This window comes from Leuciscus leuciscus, assembly GCF_965113295.1.
Source record: "Leuciscus leuciscus genome assembly, chromosome: 23".
NCBI lineage: Eukaryota > Metazoa > Chordata > Actinopteri > Cypriniformes > Leuciscidae > Leuciscus > Leuciscus leuciscus.
Window position 1 is genome coordinate 18,599,831 of NC_138747.1, and position 23,830 is coordinate 18,623,660.

At 36.7% G+C, this 23,830-nt stretch overlaps 2 protein-coding genes across 4 annotated transcripts; one reads left to right on the forward strand and one right to left on the reverse strand.

The window, feature by feature from the left end:
- The first annotated feature begins 1,974 nt into the window (after positions 1-1,974).
- Positions 1,975-2,849, forward strand: LOC309488208 (uncharacterized protein). Its single transcript, XM_082156316.1, has 3 exons — positions 1,975-2,010; positions 2,408-2,635; positions 2,714-2,849. Exons 2-3 carry the CDS (start codon positions 2,410-2,412, stop codon positions 2,785-2,787), a joined length of 300 nt encoding a protein of 99 aa, XP_082012442.1. The 5' UTR covers positions 1,975-2,010; positions 2,408-2,409; the 3' UTR covers positions 2,788-2,849.
- A 3,740-nt stretch (positions 2,850-6,589) lies between these two features.
- hap1 (huntingtin associated protein 1) lies at positions 6,590-23,045 on the reverse strand. Of its 3 annotated transcripts, XR_014202046.1 has the most exons (16): positions 22,119-23,045; positions 19,038-19,114; positions 18,805-18,921; positions 17,033-17,124; positions 16,764-16,872; positions 16,592-16,670; positions 16,370-16,500; positions 16,176-16,250; positions 15,844-16,055; positions 14,930-15,145; positions 14,510-14,829; positions 13,387-13,581; positions 13,085-13,187; positions 10,214-10,263; positions 10,022-10,116; positions 8,420-8,447 (listed from the first exon to the last, which is right to left on the reverse strand). XR_014202046.1 is itself a non-coding variant. In XM_082156242.1 (15 exons), exons 1-14 carry the CDS (start codon positions 22,261-22,263, stop codon positions 10,230-10,232), a joined length of 1,905 nt encoding a protein of 634 aa, XP_082012368.1. In that variant the 5' UTR covers positions 22,264-23,045; the 3' UTR covers positions 8,312-8,447; positions 10,214-10,229. The 3 variants fall into 3 exon arrangements, 2 of the variants coding, with proteins under 2 accessions (XP_082012367.1, XP_082012368.1); XM_082156242.1 differs by lacking the exon at positions 10,022-10,116 and having other exon boundaries at positions 8,312-8,447; XM_082156241.1 differs by lacking the exons at positions 10,022-10,116; positions 10,214-10,263 and having other exon boundaries at positions 6,590-8,447; positions 22,119-23,043.
- Between the last annotated feature and the right edge of the window lie 785 nt (positions 23,046-23,830).

Below are 23,830 nucleotides of genomic sequence, written 5' to 3' on the forward strand. Positions count from 1 at the left end.
GACTTCAAAAACCTGCTAACACACCCTTAACCTTCAAAACTATGTAAAATGATTTGTGGCTTAAAGAGATTACATCTTTCTTCAACTGTTGTACTATTGTATAAACTGATTGTTTGTATTGACCATGCGTGCCAGTTATAAGTATTAACAGTGTTTTTTATGCTTCTTTTAAATGCAAGCATTAATTATACACATATATGTGACAGTATTAAAGAATAACTCTTTAAGCAATTTTCTCATGTTTGTTTACTTTGTGTATTCGCCACAACATTCATCAGGTTTGCTTTTCCGTTTAGTTCTTATGGCAAACATTGTTCTTGCACTCAAATGTCATGTACCTTAACTATAACCATCAATCATGATGAATGGATTCATGTGTCAGAATGTAGTAAAAACACATCTCTTCAGTACATTTCTCTCCATCAGTAGCCTAATACCAGATCTCTTAAAATGTAGTCGTAACTTGTAATGAAACAGTTTTGCTGGTGCGTTTGACAGTAAAGGGGATCTACATGTTGACATTTTAAAGAGGGTGAATGGGAACATTCTTAAGAAATCAATCATGATGTCAGGCTATTCTGACTTCAACTGTCAGAACATGCAAATTCATGGCCCGACCCATTCTGATGAAAATATTTCACTTGTTATTGCATGTACATGTAGTCCCTTTTGGCAGATTCTTTTGAGAAAGAAAATCCTTTTGTCTAATGTAATTTTAACAATTTCCAAGGTAAAGTGTTGTTAATATGAATTATTAATCGAATAGATACTCACTCTTTTTCCTTTTCATGTTGCTTGGACCACATGACTTTGCAGTTTTGCAGATAAAAGATTTTAATATATATAATTTTTGTCCATTACAATGAAAGTCTGTGTAAATCAAAAACTTTTTGGTTACCAACATTTTTCAAAATATCTTCTTTTGTGTTCTACAGTAGAAAGCAAGTCATACAAGCTTGGAATGACTTGAAGGTGAGTAAATTATACAGATTTGTCATTTTTAATATTCCTTTCATAGTTATTCTATGAAATAACTATGAGAAACCAAAGAGTTTCATCCTTGTTATGAGGCTGTTTTCTTTATTATGATATAGGGATACTTGTAGCCTATCATCAGCCTGACATTCTTACTTTACGTCCCCCCAAAAAATATCAAAATAACATATCAAAATTTAATTTAAATCAGAAATGTAAAAAAGGCTTATCACAGAGTGGGTGCATTCAAGTCATTCTATGTATGTACAGAACATAAGTTTATAGATCACATCATTGTCCCATTATGTCATCACTAGCTAATACTGAAGATATGGAAAAGTGGAATACTGGTAATAAAGAAGGATACAACACATCATCTGATGTCATATACATCAATATAGGCTATGCTTTCAAAGGTAGATTGGCAATTATTTGTTCACCTCAGACACATGATAGCAGAGGATTGTGATCTTGGGTAAAATCTTTAGGTACATACATCTAATGGTCCTGAGAGGAAGCAACAGACTCCTCTCCAACAATAAAATCAAAAGCACTACATCACAGCCTTTCACAATCAGTTCATTTTAATCAATACAATAGTTTTTTTTTTTTAAATCACTTATTGATGGCACATCATATAATATTACATTAGAACAATTGATTAGATGAGAACTTGGGTGCTGACATGAATAAAAAATCCAGTGCTAATTCATTTTCACAGGCCACGTACGTTAATGTTGTTTCCCATTAGTTAAGTGGCGTGACTTTCCTGATCATTTGGTTTTGTAATGTTTGCTATGTTAAATTCTCATAAAATACGATTGAATTTCCCATGCCATGTTCTGTTTACTGTCATGTCTGACGCATTCGACTTAAGCATGCTCCTCCTCCTGAACAATAATTATCCAAATCCATTGATTAACACTTTTGTTTTTTACCTGAAAATGAAATATAAGGGGCCTGACCTGATATTTTGTATTACAAGGTTTTTATTCTAACGCTCTGTTAAAACGTTTCTGGCTCAGCACTATTCAGGTAATGTAAATCTATTTTTACTTTTAATATCCTTTATATTTCCTTGCTAAAGAAACCATGTTAAGATAGTAGCCTATCCGTGTTTGGAATATGATATCTGGTTTCTAGCTGGTCGTTAGCTGGAATAAATTGGTATTTTGCTGATCTAAGTTGGTCATTTGCTGGAATACCATCTTGGATTAGCAACAAACAACCTACTAGTCGGTCACTTCAGTTGGTTTTTGGAACACTGGATGACCAGCTAATAACTTGTCTGAACCAGCTATAAACCATCTACCATGTTCCAAATTAGTTTTATACTAACATGGATTTCCAGCAGGAATGGGTCGTTTTTATTTTATTTTATTTTTGTTTGACACAGATACTGCTTTTAAATACTTGCAATAATTCTTCACAGAAATGATGGCCAAGTGCATTGTATTGACCGCTGTAGCGATGCTGGCAGTGGCGTGTGTGGCTTCTCCTCTGTCCAAAGACAAACCTGAGAAAACAAAGGCAATGGCAGGGCTTCCAGAGAGACCACGTGAGACACCTGAGAGACTGCAGGCCCTTGTGAGGCGTTCATTGCAGCTATCGGAGGATCAGCGCGAACTCATGTCCCGGCAGCTCTTACAGGCACTATCAGGTGCGTGTCTCTGAAGATAAAACCATGAGAAGAAACAAAGCCTCGCTCTTACTTTGCTGTTCTTCGTGTTTTGGGCAGAAATCATCCAACGAGAGGACTGCGTTACAGATTACCAAGGCTGGGTAGATTTTGGGCGCCGAAGTGCAAACTGAGACTGCATGCAAAGTAGTAAAAACTCTGTACTGTAATCTGTCAATAAATATATTTGCAACTATATGTGTTTGTGTCATCAGATTGCGAATTAATTTGAAAAATGATGTACACTCACGTGAGATAACAGACATTGTCTTCAAGACAGTCATAATAGTAGCTGTATAAAAGCTGATTTATACATGGAGTGGGTGGCCATACTTTCTCTCAGTAATCATCCTGTTATTGGAATTTTTTATTCTAAATTAATTATAAATGGCTGGCTACAAAAAACATACAGTATAATGACTACAAGCATCAACCAATTTGGCATTTACAATTTTTATACAATTCCTTTAAAAAGTCTGCCCTCTTGATGTTCAGTGAATAGAGTGGATTATTGCAGATAATAAGCTCTGTGACCAACAAAGGTTTATGATTCACGTTTTGTTCATCATGATAGTCTTCACAAATAAAATCAACTTTTATGAATTTAAAAGCCTAAACACAGTCGCCAGAAGTATAAAGTTCAAAGTAGGCTGTAAACAAACTAGACCACAGTCATGTGACTATTATTGATTTATTTTATGTCGTAGAATAAAACAGCGGTTTTCAAATCCTGGTCCTAGGGACCCACCGCTCTGCACATTTTTTATGTCTCTCCTACCTGACATAGTAAACACTGACTTGTTTCTCAGCTGCCTTATCAGGCAATGACCTCGCAAGATTTTTACCGGTGGACCCCCTCGGAAAGCGTTTGGGCTAGATTTGGCAGTGAGTGGGCTAGTTTTGATTACCATTTGGGCAGGTAAAATGTACCAAAGGTGTTCTGGGAAGACCAACCTCCCACCAAACCCCAAACAAATCGCCATCCTTTATCTGAAAGCCCATGAAGAAGCCTTACTCCTAGTTGTGTGAGCATAAACTCCAATGGAACAAGTCTAATTTTTAGAAGCACATATAACGCTGTAGCTTCTACAATCCAGTGAGACAAGCGTTGTTTCGAAAGTGCAACCTCCAAAACAGAAAAACAACTGCTTTAACAGTCTTTCACGAGTTCACACTTACAAATAATCAGATCAGAGTAAAGTTGTATGTGTATTAAGACTCCAAGCTCAGAATTTGGCCCAAACCCAGAGGACTCCCCCCGTATTTCTGGTTAGGAAAGTAACCAGGTGAGTTTGAGGAGACGGGGTGGTGGAGGGATGCTGAAACCTGTCAAGGAACATAGGTGAGTCGACAGTCTATATATATATATAGGCCTCCAGTCATTTTCTGATTGAGTAGACATGTTGATTACTGATAGTTGACAGCTGGTTGGAATGACGTGATGATTGGAATGATGATGATTGGAATGATGATGATTGGAATGATGATGATTGGAATGACGTGATGATTGGATAGAAAATTTGAACGTGTTCCTCCCGAACTTTGTTAATAAAACATCATAAAATGACTAGACCTGTTCACATATGCACACAAAGCGTGAACAGGGCATAAAGGATGTGGCGGATGTGTCCCGCTCCTCTCTGAATCCCTGCTACCAAACTGTGCTTAACTACTGAGCGACAATCAAGGGGCGAGTCAAAAAATGAAAAGGCAGCAATTTACACTTTAGAGTGGATGGTGTGCTCCGTTATCCAAACAGTCCTGTAGTGTCTATCAGTGAAAGGAACAGCGGGAACAATGGAACAATGCGCGTTCTCCTCCAAGGCAAACAAATCGACCTCCACTTCTCCAAACAGGCTCCAAATCATCTGGGCAAATTCACTCTGTGAACTGTGTCACCCCTGGACGGTATGTCCACGCTGCAATTCAGACGGCTGGGAACATAGACTTTCCGTATCGATATGGGGTTCCAGTCCGCCCTCAAAAGGAAACGTTCCACCAGCCTTTGAAGCAGGCAATAAGGAAAATCCCCTTGGTGATTAATGTACAAGACCACGTTGTCCGTCCGAACCAGGACATGACGGTCCTTCACGAATGGAAAAAAGGGCTGCAAAGCTAAAGATCTCTCAGCTCTAGGCAGTTTATGTACCACTTTGACTGACTGCGCACTTGTCTAAGGGCCTGCCATCACAAAGGTCTACCCAGCCCATCAACGATACATCCGTCATTACGACTTTCCTCCCGACCTCTCTGCCTATCGAGTCCAGGATCATACCCAAGAACGCAATGAATCTTCGAGGTATAGAGCATTCTCTTCCTCATGTTGATAGACAGCCCTAGGCACAACAAGTGATCCAGAAGCTATTTCTTGTGGATTTCTAGCACATACTGAGACTGGGCCAATCGTCCAAGTATTTAAGAATGCGCCTGAGAGGAGAAAGAGCTACATTCACAAGTTTTTGGAGCCAAAGCCAGCCCGAAAGAAAGGACTTTAAACTGACAAGCAGTGTCCTCGAATGCAAATCTCAGAAAGTGCCTGTGACAAGGGTCTATCTTGATATGAAAATCTGCGTCTTTTTAAATCCACAGACGCAAACTTGTCCCCGGGTTGATTCTGCATAAGGATCTGCTTCACAGTAATCATTTTGAATGGGCGCTTCGCCAGTACGCGATTCAGCTGTCTCAGATCCAAAATAAGGCGAAGACCCCCGTCCTTCTTGGGACTTGAAAATAGCTACTGTACAGACTGCTTTCCCTGTGCTCTGGCGGCACCACTTCTATCGCCTGTTTTGCTAGGAGAGAATGAATCTCTGCACACAATATGGGCACATCCCGATATGACACTTCCAAAACCAGTACGCTACTAAAACTGCGTGTAAAAAGTGTATAACCGTGATGACCCACTCTGATAGCACTGGAAGCGCCCACCACCTGCTTACGCAGCAGGCAAGAGGCTGCAGCGCCTCTTCATGTGTCTGGAAACAGGGCACCACTAAGGGGGTGACATACCCCCCATGTCCCTGTACCGCCAGCGATGCACCAGGATGCATTACAAGGTAAGAAGGCATAAAGCCACATCTGAATCCAATGTTAGCTTCACTTCCTGTAAACTGTGATACCTTCATCTAATCGATTTTTTTTTAAGGCAGCATAGATGTATCCTTCGCTCTGATATCACAATCCAGTGCTTTCCTTCTGTGACAGTTAAGATAAATAATAAAGTTGGCATCTGAAAGTTGCAGTTGGTGGTTAGTTTGTGTGTAAATGTAAATTTTTTACCGAAGTTTTCCACTTTTGATGTCATTTCTTGCGCAACTTTCAGACGCCATCTTTCTTTTTCTAGCTCAAAGTGTCACCGAATGGAATTCATAGGATTGTGGGATATCAAAGGCAGCGACGGATACATCTATGCTGCCTTCAAAAATCGATCAGGTGAAGGTATCCCAGGTCAGGAGACAGGAAGTGAAGATAACATTGAATTCGGACGTGTCTTGATGCCTTCCTACCTTGGAATGCGTCCTCCGAAGGCAGCATTTTAAAGTTTTCGGATGCAGTCAGTGTGTCAGATAGGAGAGACATACAAAATGTGCAGAGTAGTGGGTCGAACATATCCTGAGCTTGTGTTAACCACAAACCTTATTTTAGGCATTTAACCAAAAAAAAAACAACAACAACAACAACAACATTGACTTTGGGACTATGGAACCAGAAAGGCTAACTTGCTTCCAGGTTTTGGCCTACAAAAATATGTCATCCCTGCAGCACTCTAATTTTCACACTGTTTGTTATGCTGTTTTCAGACCATTTTAGGACACTTTTAATATTCTCTTTACTATTTTAAAATGTAGGTTATTTCAATTTATGAATTTTAAATTAACATAAAAGAAAAACAGGTTAGTTCACACACACATATAAACATACAAACATGCAGACATGTTTCAAAATACACTGAAATCTTTATTGCCATGTAACACAATATCATATCAGTGCCCAAAAAGTTACTTTAGATACAGTGAACTCAGGGGCTTCAATTCATTGTGAGACTAAACAGTGTCTAAACATTGTTCTAATGTAAAAATACAACTATTACTCAACCCTTTGTCCTTGTTTAAATTAATAATTCTTTACTTTTTTTTTTTACATTATCCTTTTTTAAAAAACAACTCTATACATATTCTACAAAATTATGACCAGGCATTCTGTGTACAGAGTGGTATTTCAGGTAGATATTTATATATATATATTACTTTTTAAATAACCATTTTGTTTGAGACACTAGATCAGTAAATACTACACCGCATTATGTCCCTCTGAAAATCTCAAATGCATAGAAGGCTTTCCACATATAGATATATTACCATGTTTCTTTTCATTTGGCTGAGAGACTCTAGTGGACACAATGAAAGACGTTGATGGAAAGACAGGTTGTTTGGGGGGAAATAAAAGCTGTGTTAAATGTACAATGCACACAAGTGATCTTGTATCCAGTGATATAAATTCCCAAGACGACTCTATATTATAATTACCCGATTGTAGATTTACTATTTGTGGTTCTAGAGCACTTAATCCAAGCAAAACTGCACCATTGACTTTATTACTGCATCCCTGATTCTGACAATACACAATCATATGCATTACAAACTTTACAATTGGGTGAAAACGTGTCTGTGACATTAAAGTTACATTACATACAGTACATACATGTGTGTATGGTGTACCATCACAAGAGGTGTTCTTGCATTAAAGCACAGTGAAAATAAAGCACAAGATCACTTCTATTCGCTCAACAAGTCTGTATAATGTTCCCTAAATTGACCACCAACAGAAATACAGCTTCTCATTTTACAGTGTTTAGACAGCAGGTACAGTACATAATGTACCTTGCATTCCCTAGAAAAAGGGGTTTCAATGCCCTGAAAAGTGCTACTGTGAACAAATGTATTTCTCAGGAAACAGAACGCACTACTGACATTGATGCTTGGTTGGCAGCAAGCAAAAAATTAGGCCACATAGCGCATTTTTCTGTAGTGCTGCTACAATTTCATAACAATAAAACTGTGATTTCAAGATTGATGATGACAACATCTCAACAAAAAACGATATGTTAAAACGTCAACAAATGTGCAGCTATTCTCTTCTGAAGAGTGTTCAAAACACCCTATTACAATGATACAAAAAATGTGTTTGACTTCATCATGAAATATGTTGAGGTGCAGTTCATAATTAAAATTCCTAGTGATGCATAAATTAAAAAGGGAGTCACCACAGACACGCAAATTTGATATGTCATTCAACTGGTATGGCTTCTGTAATGTCCCATAACAAATGGGGGAAGTTTAGCTGCAGGCCAAAATGAGCGTGATGCACGAAATGGCACCTTCAATGATGAACAGCTTGAACAGCTCTGTGTCTTCATGGGGGACTATTATACGGGTCTGGTTTTTCTGTTCGACAATAATCCACCAATCCTCTGGCAACCACTTTGTACAGGCCCAGGCTTCTGAGCTTTTCCACAAGGTTGACGCTGAAAATGTTTCTTTGCCGTTCCTTTTCTCTTTTTACTTCATGTGTATCAAAGGCTCGTTGTCTTTCCTCTGAGGATGCGGTGAGGGAGTGAACGAGAGGAGAGCGAGGATAGGCTGCGGCTGAGATGCCATGCTCGGATACAAGTTGCAGCAGGCCGAGGGAGGAGGTCGGGTGGAGGTGTGATGTGGACCCAGAGACGCACTGAAGGCCTGATGACATCCTCACATGCTCACAGCTCCCACAAGCGGACGCACTGCGGGGCCGAAGGCTGGGGAGAGAACAAGGAAGAACAATGTCAGATGCTCCATGGGAAACTTTAGGCAGCTACACCAGAAATTAACAGGGCAGAACACAAGTGCTTATGCTTATGAATAAATGGATGTGAAGATGAGACTTGAACAAGTTGGTTAACAGGTTCAAAAGCATTTAGAAGAAGACTTGACATGCACAGTCTAGTATTAGTAAGTCATTCTCAAAAGAAATGACATTTCAGTCATGATAAGGATTTTAAGTATTCAAGAAAGCCCATATAAAAAAGAGAGGTTTCTATCTATACCCATGACATTTTAATGATAAGGTAAAATTGTTATTTGCCAGGTGCCTGAAAAAAAAAAAATCCCCCATTTTCAAAAAAATGAAACGTACAGTTAGCTACCAATTTATTTAAATGAATAAATATTTTTTTTCCAGGTCAAGCATTAGTGAAAGTTTACAGAAAAGCAAAGCAAAGTGCAAAGAGTTTAAATAATCCAAACAAGAGCAAACCATTATAATAATGCAAACAATTAAGAAAAGAATGTCAATTTTTTATGTCAATGTTAAAAATCGCCTTTTGCACATTTGGAGCAACAGTACGGAGCCCCTAAAGGGACATGGTAATGGAAAAATTATGAGATGGGAGAAAAAAAATTTTTTCAGTGTGTTTGTGTTCACTTTGCAGAAACTTTGTGTTTCTCTCCAAAACTTTTGATTTTGTGAGTGAATGCAAAGTTTCTGGGGGGAACCCAGAAGCCTTGACAAGTATTTCACCTCCCATCTCATATATTTGTTCCTTCACCATGTCCCATTAGGGGCTCCGTAGAACAATATGTTCTTTCTCCAAACTTTCTGACTTTGAAAGTCATTTTTTAAACAAGTTTGTACCTTCAAAATACTAGTTTCCCCATGATGTTGAAAATTATTAATATACCTTTAAATGTATATATTTTTTTTCCACTTGGTCATTTTGAATGTTATTGATGTAAAGTATATTATCAGAAAATGATTTAAGGATGATTTAATGTATTCAAATGTTTTATAATTGTCTTTTTATGGGAATTTTTCACTGGCGTTACAATCCTTGTTAAAAAAAAAAAAAAAAAAAGTGACACTTTACAATAAGGTATCATTTGTTAACATTAATTAATGCATTAACTAATATGAACTAACAGTGAGCAATATATTTTTACAGCATTTATTAACCTTTGTTAATGTTAGTTAATAAAGATTTTCCCTATGCAATTAACTAATGTTAACAGATACAACATTCAATCTTAAAAATGTACCAGTAAATGTTGAGATTGATAATAACTAAGAATAATAAATGCTGCAGACGTATTCTTTATTGTTAGTTCATGTTATCTTATGTTAACAAATGAAACCTTGAAATAAAATAGTCCAGATTAGTAATGTCAAAATGTTAATATCACCAACATTTATGGGAGAATTTAACTGCATTTCATAACTTCAGCGTTTTTTGAGAATGACATTAGCACATTCATTTTCCTAATAAAACATGATCTTAGTAGAAAAGCGTTATGTTAAAACAGATGTGCGATGCATGAGACATAACAGCACTCATACCTAAACCTATATCTGAACAGGAGAGAAGATGGAATCAATAACAAAATGTCATGATTCTGTTATGCTACGATGTTTTTTTAGCACATGAATGAAACCTAAGGTTAGAGAGAAAGAAAGTTAGTGAATGGATTTCACAATTGCACGGATGATCCTAGTAAAGGGATCGAAAAGATCATGCCTGACACGTCTTACTTTACGGAGGATGGTATTATAACTGTACAAAGAGCCGGTTCCAACGTTTCCTGTTACAGAGGGAAGGAGGGAAAATAAGCAGGAATACTAAAAGAAAGTACTAAATACTAAAATAATTTTTGATTGTGAAATTTGACACATTTCTAATATTCCGCAAAGTGCCTCATTTTGTTTTTAAATGTAAGAATTTAAGCAATTGTCTAGTTTTATGTGAATGTCCGTTAAAAGCAAGAGCAGGAGAATTTTGATGGATGAGTGACAGTCCTATGGGTCATTCCAGAATTGGAGGACATTTAGGCATCCATAATTTCGAAAAATTGGCCCTTTATTTTACTATTTTTTACTATGTATTTCATAAAAACAGGCAATATACCATTAAGTAATTTGATTCGTCCAGCTCAGGTATCAAAGGCACACTTTTTATAGTACTTTTTATTTTAATTTTTTGGTGCTCGATGCAACCCTGTTACCAATACTCAGGAACCCGAAAAAAGTATATTTATTGATTTTTTAAAATATAATTTCATGCCATTAGGTATAGAAAGTCACAATCACTCTATATAAATATTTCATTTTAGATATCACTTGATTTAAATTCATTTCAGTAACTTTTGAGTTTCATCTTTGCCAAATGTTTAACTTTTGACATGTTTAATTTGACTGATTTCAGCATATATTTTCAAGTATTTGCTAAAATGCATAATGCATATAATCCTTGAAACTACGGTAATGACAATAGCTCAAGCCCCTGTGAGCTAAAAAAGGTAATTTATTATTATTTTAATAAAAATTATACGGTAACAGGGTTGAAATTTAAGTAACAGGGTTGCGAAAAGTTACAGGGATTGATAGATAGATTACTTTTGATTAAAGATCAGGTCAATAATGTGACAAAATGCTCAGGAAACACAGGAACATTGTTGAATAACATTTAATAGCATCTTATAACAGTCCATCTGTCAGTCTGTGTCTGGGAGAAGGGGTTTTAATTATTTCATGAATCTCTTTCCTGCTTTTATAAGCCTCTCTCCACTTTTTTCGCTGGGCATGCTGTCCCCTATCACTGCGACCTTTTTGAACTTTCTTCTTTCCTGTCTCTATGTCTTTAATCCACTTCTCTTTCTGTAAGTACTGCTGTCTTCTCTGTTTGTCTGCATCACGCCTGGCAAGGTAGTGCCCCTGCTTTTCAGCAGCGCTCATCGGTGGGCATTGGCAAGAACCCTATAGATATCAATTTCAAAAACCTTTAATGCCTATTATCCTGATGTATATAAAATGAGCTCAAAATGATTTGGTAACACTTAACAATGGAGGGCAGTTTGGCCAGATAAGCATTAATGAGCAAAGTTCTTTTTAAGTGCTTATTATTACCTCTACCTGGTTGACATAAAAGGGGAAACAAATATATTCTGTAAAATACAGTATGTAAAAATTCAGATACAGTTTTAAAGCTGATATATTTGTATTACTTAGCTCACTTTCCTCATCTTTAGATAATTTTTCTCACATTGAGGACAATATTAAGATTGGGATTTAGATTTAAAATTTACATTTAATATTTGGATTTAATATTTAGATTTTTTTTTTTTTTTTAAACATATTGTTGACAATTGCAAAGAACATGTTTTACACACATTTCTGTCTAAAATGTGAGAAAAAATTGCAAAATGTGAGGAAAGTCAGCTAAATAATTAAAATATATCAGCTATAAAATTGTATCTGAATTTTTAAATCTGGCACCCCATAGTAATACATTAATAACATGAAATGTATGCTAAATTATAATCAAAATTATATTAATTATTTAGCTTAATGTAATGGGTGTTATATTTGTTAATATTTCACTCAAATTCTCTCCCTTTGTTATTATCATTTGTTATATTTCTTTCATTATTTTGTATTCTGGAATTATTATTTTAATATTTCATTAATTTATTCTTCTAATATTGATTTCTATTAATTAAGATGCTAAATATTTAGTTCGTAAATTAAATGAAGACCGGTCACATGAACTATTGATAACAGATTGTCCCTTATGAGTGGACTGAAGGAGATGCAACCCTGTTACTCTAATTATGGTAACAGGGTTGTGAGTAACAGGGTTGCAAATTAATGCTAATGTTAGCTTTTTCTCATGAATAGAAACTAGCTGTTTAGCTAGCTCTAACTGTTGTCTTTAGGACAAACTTACTTATGTAAAAAAGAAGAAGAACACCTTCAAATTAATTTGTCTTATTCTGATAATAAGTGTAACAGGGTTGCATTTGAGTGACACATTCAATCAAGGCTAAACATTTTATAATAACATGAAAAATCGAAGAGAGAATATACCTTTGTTCTGCCCATTCTGGCGGCAAACTGCTTAGTGATGTAATTTCCTGTGTATCATGTCACTCACTGTTTTTTTCTTCTTCTTCTGCCAGTCTAAATATTTCGGTAACAGGGTTGCACGATGTTGGGGACATAACTTTATTGCAACATTTCTATTATTTAAAATATTGATATCAATTAAAAAAATGCTTTAACAATTAAAAGAGGCATATATAAACAAAATCATGCAAAAAAAGGGGATATTTAAAATGTATTTTAACAGTTATATTTAACATTCAATTTGGTCATCTAGAAGGTGGGACAAGAGAAAAATGGCATTTAAGTGGGTACTATAAATTTTTTTTTTTTATATATATATTTAGGGGGAAAAAAAATCTTCAAGTCTATATATATTTAGTTTCAGGACAAGTGTTTTTTACACAGTGACAAATTTTTTTGTATATTATACATAGATTATTTGAAATTTCATAGGTGGGACATGAAATGTCCTCCAATTCTGGAATGACCCCTATAATAAGCACTGTGTGAATCATGTCTTACCTGGTGGAGAAGGAGGAGAGGAAGACAGAGGGATGGAGGATCTGACAGCTAGTGGTCGGCTGTGTGGGGGAGGTCTGAGGGATGCTAGGTCTGGATGAACTGACTGCAAGTTTATGTGAGAAAACGCAAACACACGCTAAATCTCAGCTATGCAAGACAGCACTATAGTAAAAACAGGGTGGAATTGCTATGAACTGAAGCATGGGGAAAATTATAAATTTGGTCATTTAAAAATACATATCTACTGAAATCTAACCCCTTTTTAAAAGAAAATGTGTTGCTGTAGGTGACGCGGTTCTTACCCACAGTGCCGTGCAGGAGGTTGGGAAATTTGGACATATCAGGCTCATCCTCCTCGAGGTCGTTGAGGCTGTAGACATGCTGAAAATCCCCGTCCAGCTCTCTGAAGTCTTTGGTGAGGACACCGGGCCGTGGGTGCAGGATACCCCCCAGATTGGGCTTGGCCAGCTGCTGCCACTGGTGCAGAGTCACTGAGCCTGTGGACAGTGGAAAGATTAAGCAAATGGGTCAATTCATTTGTTTGTCCCGAAAATTTGTATTTGTTTGTCCCGTGTGACCTCTCTGTAGACTTTGCAGAACATATTTGACATAAATGGTTATAATAGCACTAAACTTTTGCCATTAATTCAGTCTGCTAGTATTATACATTTATTAGTTGAAATTCTTAATTTTATATTTTCGAAAACTGAATAGGGGAAATAGTCGCCTAATCTTTTATAGTCAGACAAATGTTTTTCCATACTCGCTTTTCTTTTTTCCATACTTATCCAGATCTGGAAATTGCTCAAATCAAATTCCATACTTATCAAAAACTGAGAAAGGACTCTGTATTTTAATAAAGATGCTTATAAGTTTCACTGCTTATTAATATTTGAAAATCTACCAAATCCAAATCATGTGGGGCAACCAACATGCAGAAACATGATGGGAAAAAAACATCAAACTGGAAATGATATCATACAGAGGATCCCTGCATCAGTCAATAAATCTTTTTTTAAGAATCCCATAATTTGATCATGGCAAGATTCATTTTGGTTGTATAATTTTGCAACTCCCCTAAAACGTAAAGATGTATGTATATATATATATATATATATATGATTATATGATTATATCTAGTATTATTTTATTTTTATTTCATTATTTACTCATTATTTTATGTTTTTTATTTATTTTTATATTTAAAAATACAATGAACTGAAGAAATTCAGCTGAACAACAGCCAAAATGCATAATTTTTCCTGTTTATCACTGTAAAGCTGCTTTGAAATAATCTGTATTGTATAAATATACCTGTAAATAAAGGTGACTTGACTTGACTATAATAATGGTTTGGAAAGCCACAAAATCGGGGTTGATCTAAATGTTTAGCATTCATGACTATTTGTGTGCGTATCTACTGACCCTCCAGCGGCTTGACTATCTGCAGCCGTTCGGGCAGGTACGAGCGGGAGGAGCCTGTGCCTGACGAATGCGTGGAGGTGCCAGAGTAGTTAGTTCCTGTGGATGCAACGCTGCCATTGGGCGTCAGGAAGCCGCTGGAGCCGCCGCCACTGCCGCTGCTTCCACTCTGCAGGGCGCGCAGTTTCCTTTCTCGCTCCACCTCGAAGAACGGACGCTCTGATGTGTGGCTCTCCTGACGCTCTGAAAGAGACCGTAGCGCCTCCTCTAAATCCTGCCCACCGGGCGTACCTGGCTGGCCCAAACGCTTCAACTCCAGCAACCTATGCAGGAAATAAGTTAGAATTCATTATTAATTGATTCATTGTTAAAAGTAAATTTTTGTGAACATTTTAAGAGAAACTAATTGTAGCAGACACTGACCCATGATCCTGTGTGTGTGTTGGAGGCGAGTGCTTATCCTCCAGGTTGACGCTAACATTGTCTGATTCATAATAACTGGTCCGTGGTGTACTGATTCGACTAGAGCGCAAAGATGCAGGGCTCGAACCCGTAACATGGGGAGAGAGATTCTGGGAACGTAGCCGAGCCGCATGATTGGCCACTTTCACCGTCTCAAACACCCGCAATGGATGATTCCTGCACAGCAAATTCAAGAGAATCACATCATGTTCTTGCAGTCCATGGTTATTTTACAACATTTAGATACATTATGTACACAACACATGTTAGGCGCTGAATAAATTGATTTTTTTTTTGTTTTGAAAAAATATATCTACACGTTAAAACAAAAATATGTATTATTTGAGAAGATGCAAACTTATCTAAGATAATAAATAAAGCATATAGATAATAATAATAAAGCAACCTTTTTTAACATTTATGCTAAAAATGAGAAAAATTAAATGTAATAAAATAATTCAAAATGCACTTCTGTTCAAAAGTTTGGGGTACGATTTTTTTAATGTTTTTGAAAAATATTTCTGTTATACATTATTATTTTTAAACTGTAATATATTTTCTATTTGAATAGCGAGTTGAAAAGAACAGCATTTATTTGAAATTAAAATCTTTTGTAACATTATAAATATCTTAACTGTCCCTTTTGATCAATTGAATATGTCCTTTGCAGAATAAAAACCTTACTGAATACAATTTCAATAAAAAACAACACTGCATATTCTTCTGAAAATCTTACACACTAAATATTTTATTAATATTTATAAAATGATGTCATGTTTAACAGATATTTAGATTTGTTTTATTGTAAAACGAATCAAAACTGCTGATTTGCAATATATGAATGAACAGCTGTTACATGTACTAAGGTGACTAACTTGTACTCAGTGGGCGCTGGGCTGTCTAGGCCCTTCCGGAAGGTTCCTTCAATTTCAGCAGCAAGTGAATCCATTGGGAAGACCGCCGCCAGGGTGCTATAACGCTGCACAGTGCTGTTGGGCAGACTCTTATTGCGCAGGTTTTTAATGTCCTCTCTGGCTTCATGGAGCATGTCTTCAGTTTCCGAGTACCTCTCCTGCAGTTCCTTCAGCTGCCACCAGAGGGAGAACGAACATAATAAATCGACACAAAAGCCACTGCTTGAAAACAATAAATGACAGCAGCAGAATGCTTTGTGAACATTGTGGCATTGATATTGTGAGGATTGTACCTCTGTTTTAACCTGCGCCTGGGATTCCCGGGAGGCATTCAGATGTTGCGTTAACTCCTCGTTCTCAGCAGTGAGCTGAATTTGGAAGCAAATTTGACGTATTAATTTATATAAATGTATTCTCTAAATGGTGAGAAAGATTAAATAGAGAGTGTGTGTGTGTGTGTGTGTGTGTGTGGGTTTGCGTGTCTAACCCCTTTGCAGCGCTGCTCCAGGTCGACAATCTGTCCCAGGAGGGCACTAATCTCCTCTTGTTGTCTTAGCGAATCTTCCACTTTCCGGGCCAACTCATCTGACAGAGATACGGCCCGCTTATTCGCTGTCGCTGGTGAGAGAGGGAAGAAGAGGAAACTTTAGACTGTTAACTTATTTGAGATAACGAATGATGAGATGGTCATTGTGGGTAATTTACTCACCGAGTTCGTCTACACACACCATCATAAGCCTTTGCTCTTGTTCCTCGTAACTGTTGGTCTCAAATGTTATCTCATTAGCCTAAAAAAGAGTGACGGGTGTGAAAACATGTATCTAATTGTAGCACAACTTTGATATTTTTTGTGCATGTATGTAATACACGTTAGAACACACCTCTGTGCGCAATTTGAAGTTCTCCTCTTCCAAACCCTTGAGTTTCTGTTGCAGAAAGTCGTAATTGACGTAGCTGCTGAGAGATGTGGACGAATCATTCCGTATAAGCCTGAAGGAGGAGGACACACTTATCAGAATGAAGTCATTGATCACTCATTGTGTGTGTGTGTGTGTGTGTGTGTGTGTGTGTGTGTGTGTGTGTGTGTGTGTGTGTGTGTGTGTGTGTGTGTGTGTGTGTGTGTGTGTGTGTGTGTGTGTGTGTGACTCACAGTGTTTCTGAGGCATGCTCTATATCTTCAGTGCTGGCATAAAAGTGCAGGAGATCATCTCTCATGGAGAGCTCATGACGCAGCTGAGAAATCTGTAAGAACAGACCCAGAATCAGCGTTAAATTCCATATACCACAAAACACTAAGTGCATTATATCTATTATATCATTCCTAAATTAGGAAGTACACTGCTTTTAAACTATATTATATATATATATATATATATATATATATACTTAAATGCTGCTTTAGACAAAATACTACTAATACAACTGTTTAAAGGAACATTTTGTATTTTCATTCAAAAATGAACATATTATCAGTATCTGTTCATTATTGAACAGGGAATGAACAGTCACTCAAGTCTTTGTTGGACTGTTTGAAGGAGCTTAAAGTTTGGCTACCGAATAATTTTCTTCAACTTAATGAAACAAAGTCTGAAATTACAATATTTGGCCCACCAAAATTCAAAGAGAAGATAGCCGACACCCTGGCTCCATTAGAAATGACGGTGAAAGATAGCGTGAGAAACCTTGGGGTAATAATTGACTCATCTCTAAGCTTTGATAAACAGATAAATTCTGTTGTAAAGAACAGTTTTTATCAGCTTAGATTGATTTCTAAGATAAAACCCCTTCTCAGTTATAAAGACTTGGAGATTGTTATTCATGCTTTTATTACTTCCAGACTGGACTACTGCAATTCTCTTTATGCAGGGATCCCCCAGCGTCAACTATGTCGTCTGCAGTTGGTACAAAATGCCGCAGCAAGATTTCTGACTGGCACTAAAAAAAGGGACCACATTACTCCAGTACTATCTTATCTTCACTGGCTGCCGGTTCAGTACAGGATTGAATATAAGATTTTATTACTGGTTTTTAAAGCATTGCACAACAGGTCCCCAAAATACATTGTGGATCTTTTAGACTCTTACACAACAGGCAGGACACTAAGATCCACGAACCAATCTTTGCTGGCGGTCCCCTTTTCTAAAAAGAAGTCAAAGGGTGACCGAGCTTTTTCAGTTGTGGCTCCTAAGTTGTGGAACAGCCTCCCCCTTCATGTCCGGTTAGCTCAATCAATAGAAATATTTAAGTCGCAGCTAAAAACTTACCTTTTTAATTTAGCCTTTAGTTAAGGGTGGTGTACACTGTAGGTATACACTTTTATTTAGTTTTATTTCTTCATACACACTGATCTCATTATGCTGGTGGGTGAGGGAGATGTTTAAGAGTGTGAAATATGCCTTCATCCGCTAGGCTTGATATGTTCTGTTTTTATATATGTATGTCTTTTTACTGTAACTGTGAAGCACTTTGGGCAACAACGTTGCGGGTAAACGTGCTATATAAATAAATAAAAGTTGAAGTTGAAGTTGAAGTATTTGTACACTCTCACTTCATTTAAAACCTGATTGTATTTATTCTTTCATCTGACCAAAAACTATTTTTTTTAAGAATTTTTAACACCGCTTCTTGCCAGACCTATAAAGCTCTAAAAAAGACGAAAAAAACCCCACCATAAATGTGTCATAAAAATATGATGATTAGCAAAACATATATATGGTCACACTTGATTATGCTTGGCACACATATGTACGGAAAGAGGTGCATGAAAAATTAGTTGAAAAAAAATTACACTTTTGTTCCACAAATACCACAAGCTTACATATTTGTGGGGAATGGGTAAGTAATGAAGAAGTAACATTTTTGTGTGCAATAGTCCTTTTAAAACAAGTAAAAAAAAAAAAAAAAAGTTTTAGCAATTATAACCTCTTCCTGGGCAATTTCCAGCTGTTCGTCCAGTAGTTTGTTGCGTTCAGTCAGGGCTTTATTCTGCTTGAGCAGCGATTGGCCAATCCGGGCTGCCAATTCCAGATCCCGCTCTTTCTGCGGAGGAAGACAAGCATGTGCGGGACTTTTATTATGTCATCACGGAAGTACTAGAGGGGTATAATTTATACCAACGATTATGTCTGTGAAGCAAACCCTGTTGTGTCTCTCACCTCCTCAAGCAGATGTGTAACTGCCTCAATGTCATGATATGTCTTTGTGATTTGACCAACTCTCTCTGAACACAGCACTGCAGAGGAAAAAAGATATTGAGAGAGTATGAATGTGAGAAAGAGACATAGTGCTCATGATAATTGACCAGAAACAATGTAATAAAGATGATAGATTTCAGAATAATGTCACTACAGTGTGTGTGTCAGAAAACACCTCTGATGTTCAAATGGATCAAACACTGCTTATAAATGTGTGATCTGTGCGGAACTGCATTATACAGCACTGTAGAGTCAATGTGACCCAACCTCGACGGGACAGGTAACAGAGACGTCTAGGCAGTCAAGAACAAGAGCCTCTTAGCCTGATCCTCATTAAGGATTCATTCTCGTTTTCATCTCTACTTATAAATATACTGATCGTGCCTGCGTTTACAAACATCTTTCCAGACCACTGGCTCCCCACTAGGCATACTTTTTCAAGGGATATACATTTTTCTTTTATTAAATATAAAAATATAATATTATTAATAAAATATAAATGAAAAATAAATATAAAAATATCTTACAGACTTAGAATATTACAGAATATTTTTATTGTAAAACAATGACATTTTCAAATATAATATAAATTAAAAATACGTATATAAATATAACAAATATTATATTATTATTAAAATATAAATATTATATATTTATTTAATATTACAATCTTATCTTCTTTTTTTTTTTTTAAAGGAAAGTAAACCAGCAAGATTTATATATTTGCTAAAAGATATTCAGTATAAAATGAGTTAAAAAGGACCACAACAGCTATTTTTCCATCCAAAATTGCGAATTTAACTTATGCTCAAAATTGGAATATTGCATACAACATTTGCAAATGCTTTCCATCCCATGTGTTCAAAAGAACAAAATCGTCACTTCCTGGGACATTGGCGCAAAATATCTGAAATAAAAATGGAAGTGGCTGCAATCAGGAAGCCACTGTAGCTCTATTTTTCAAATCATAAATGACTTGCGTCTGTCATGTTATCTTAGATTCAGATGGTGTTTGGGAACACAATCATGTGAGACGCTTCTGGGAGGTCATTATACCAAATAAATCTGATGACAGACTTTGGTTCAGGTATTTCAGAGTGATCAAAGCAATATTTGAGATGCTGTGCAATGAAATTGGTCCACTGGTTAGTCCAGTTACCCAATAACATCACACAGTTTTTTGTTGTGCATCAAGAGATTTGTTCGGTAAATGTGTTTCCATCATAGTTTATGCGCATGTCTTCTTAAAAATGTATCTGCCTCAATTGAGCACACAAGTTAAAATTTTCCGCATCTTGACGCATCCATGCATCGGTTTTTATGTGATGTCCCAAAATGCACATACAAATAGGTGGATGGAAACATAGTTAATGGTACTTGATGGAACAGTCAGGATACATGTCAAAAAAGGTTAGGAAACACTTCCCTGGACACAGATCCCAGCCAGGATTTTTGGGTGCTGCTTTTAAATATGGACACTGCTTACTTTTATAAGTAATAAATCTGTGCAAAGCACTACCATGAGTGCAAAATATTTTGCGGCTTTCTTTCAAGACAGGTATTTTCACTTGGTTGGTTCTTGTTTTTCCTTGAGGCGTAATCAAATTTCAACCGGAATGTGACGTGCTTGACTTTGCTAAAATAAGAGCTTGGCAGAGGTTCCCAGCTATGCAAACGACGACTTGGCTCAGAAGAGTCCACATTAATAAAGCTTTAACCTTCTACACCAGGGATAGTGAAAAGCACTGCAGAAATTGTGTGATAGCAAGGCAAATAACAAAGATCTGCTCTGGCTCGCAGCTGATCAACAGGGAAAACAAAGCTAAATGCAAATAATTACATGCAATTGACCATTTCAATGTAAAGAGTTTGCAAAGCAAATCAAATAGACCTAATAACCTTTTAAAAATCTTTTGTTTTTGAATATGCATCCAATGAAAAATTTGAAAACGTTACAAAAGGGAAATATGAAATAAATGAAAATACAACTTTGACTTAATTAAATATGTGCTTACTTGGAATGACAAAATTTGTGCAAACAACACTGAGTTTTGAATGGCAATAGCATGAAACCACTGGAAGTCAAGACATTTAGAAACTTAAACTAACAATTTTCATACTGTTTGGTCATCACGTGATGTCCGACTTAAAACCTGCAGCAAAAGCAGTTCAGTGGCAGAGCGCATGTAATGATTAGTGTCAGCATGTGTTCTTTCATTCAGTCCTCCACAAGCTCTGGCCAGTGACAGAGCCGCTGCTAAATCTGCTCACCTGGCCTGAGAAGGGGTTCAGGCCTGCTGTGATTTACGTCACTGACAGAATTAAGAACATTAAGGAAAGTAAGACAGTAGTCTGTACTTCGTGACACTGGACTGAGCTTCTGTGGGCAGGATAAAGTGACTGGACAGATTAAAGTGATTTAGCCCTTGTTAAAAATGACAGCAATGGACCCTTCATCCTTCAAAGTATAAATCAGGAAATTGTGATTAAATGTTTTGCTATGATTAAAACACAGACTTACGTACAGAAATCAGAATTCTGTAAATGGTATGTACTTTTTTTTAAAGGTATAAATTACCTTGACCATACAAATTTAAATATATATATTTTCAGAGACCTCAATGTCTTTAAAACACACATTTTAAAGTGCAAGTTGCATATGTAAAAAAAAAAAAAAGTTGGTTAATCTAGCACACATAAAACAATTTATCTGCAAGCCAATTTGTCCATCTACATTCCATTTTTAGAGATGCATATCAACAAGGTCAAAACTCCATTCCTTGTGTGTCCATCATTATGAAAAACAGGACAATATCACACAAGGACATCTCTGACATCTTCAGAGAAGAGCAAACAAATTCTTCTACAGATGATAATGAGGATTTTTTTTTTTGACATGTTGTTCAATACCATCTCCAGCAAATAAACACCTTCACGATTCACAGGGGGAGTCTCTTTCCCTCCTCCTGCCTCACAGCATAAAAAATCCAGTACGAATAACTGCTCTCTCCCACTATTTGTCTCCTTATCTTTCTCTGTTACCTTGTACCAGCTCCCTGCACAGTCCCTCAGTGTCGGGTTCCTCTTCGTCCTCTGGTTCTTCATCGTCTTCATCATGGCTTGTGCTGCTGTCTCTCTCGCTCTCATCCATTCCCAAACTGCTCCACACCTCAATTTCTGCACTCATGCTTTGATATGATCTCTGTCTCCTCTGCAATGCGGTCTGTCTCGAGTCTCTCACTCTCTCTCTCTCTCTCTCTCTCTCTCTCTCTCTCCACAGTATGTGCCAGGCTGATTTATGACACGTTAAGCAATCCGTCTGTTTCTTTGCGAGTCACCACGGCTGTCCCCTAGGCTTTCTGCTCACTGATGCACCTGTACGCATGCTGATGTTGTTATTGAATCTGCTGAGAGTGTGTGTCACTTCAGCTCATGCCTGATGGCAGCTCAGACTCACCTGGCTGCTCTGAGCCACAGGAGGACATCAACTCTGAGAGGAGGGGAGGACGGCTGAAGGAAACTTAGAGGAGTACATGAAAGACCAGAGGATTTGTGCATGTTTTTGCAGGCATTTGGAGTCTTGAAGTACTGGATCATGTTTATTTGTGAGAGATTTTTGCTGATTTGATTTGAAACAGCTTGTGTTATTGTACAGATGGAACACCCCCCCTGTTCAAACACAATATGGTACCTTCCAGATTAATGCCATAATACTGCAGCACAACAGACGGACACTCCCACACTCACAGGACACATCAGAGCTGTTATTGTTAACTAAAACAAAAACTATTCAAAATATTAAGTTTTTGGTAATTGAAATTAAGCTGAAATAAAATGAAATATAAATATTAAATGAAAAACCTTAAACAAAAATTAGAAATGTTGCTAAAGTTGAAGAAAACTTGTTCCAAATCTGTATGAGTTTCTCTCTTCTGCTGAACACAAAAGAAGATATTTTTAAGAATGTTGTTAATCAGACAGTTGACGATAGCCATTGACTTCCATAGTAGAAAAAAAAAATACTATGGAAGTCAATGGGGTCCATCAACTGTCTGGTTACCAACATTCTTCAAAATATCTTCTTTTGTGTTCTGCAGAAGAGAGAAACTCATGAGGGTGAGTAAATTATGACAGAATTTTAACTATTTTTTTACTATCTCTTTAAGCTCTGTAGAAATATTTTAAAATAATAATAAAAAACGACAAGAGCACATCAAAATAAAAGCTAAAAATACAAAAATTAAAGTTTTAAATATAAAAAAATTGCAATATAAAATGTACAAATATTAAAGGAACACGCCGACTTTTTGGGAAGGGTATGTAATATGTATGGACTTATCTAACTCTGGGGGATACGGTGAATAAGCTAAAGTCCCAAAAAGCCGGTGTGTTCCTTTAATAAACACTATAATAGTATATAAATAATATTAAAATAACACAGCATTTCTAGGAGGAGTGTGTATGCAGCTAAAACTACAGCCATCTGAATCTTAGTGTCAAATGTTTTTGTCTGAGTCCAAAACAATCCATTTAGCATTCAAGCTGTCAATCCATCCTACCACTGTTGAATGCCAAATGACAGTGGCGATGTGAAAACATGGTGTCGAATTCAACACTGTATATCCTTCGCCTTTACTCTTTCTCCTTCAGACATGCTAAAAGAATCTGGGCCAAAATTGCTTTCTAGCCAAATTCTGAAGGGATCTATCAAATATTAAACAGCACCCATGTAAATTTTTCATTGTGGTCAGTGG

What these genes read in the sequence shown, in the direction of transcription:
- LOC309488208 (XM_082156316.1), top strand. Translation starts at nt 2,410, where the DNA reads ATGATGGCCAAGTGCATTGTATTGACCGCTGTAGCGATGCTGGCAGTG. An exon ending in GCTCTTACAGGCACTATCAG is followed by an intron (nt 2,636 to 2,713) that starts GTGCGTGTCTCT and finishes TGTTTTGGGCAG; the next exon opens with AAATCATCCAACGAGAGGAC.
- hap1 (XM_082156241.1), bottom strand. Translation starts at nt 22,263, where the DNA reads ATGAGTGCAGAAATTGAGGTGTGGAGCAGTTTGGGAATGGATGAGAGC. An exon ending in TTACACATCTGCTTGAGGAG is followed by an intron (nt 18,922 to 19,037) that starts GTGAGAGACACA and finishes CTTCCTCCGCAG; the next exon opens with AAAGAGCGGGATCTGGAATT. An exon ending in GATAGTCAAGCCGCTGGAGG is followed by an intron (nt 13,582 to 14,509) that starts GTCAGTAGATAC and finishes CACTGTCCACAG; the next exon opens with GCTCAGTGACTCTGCACCAG.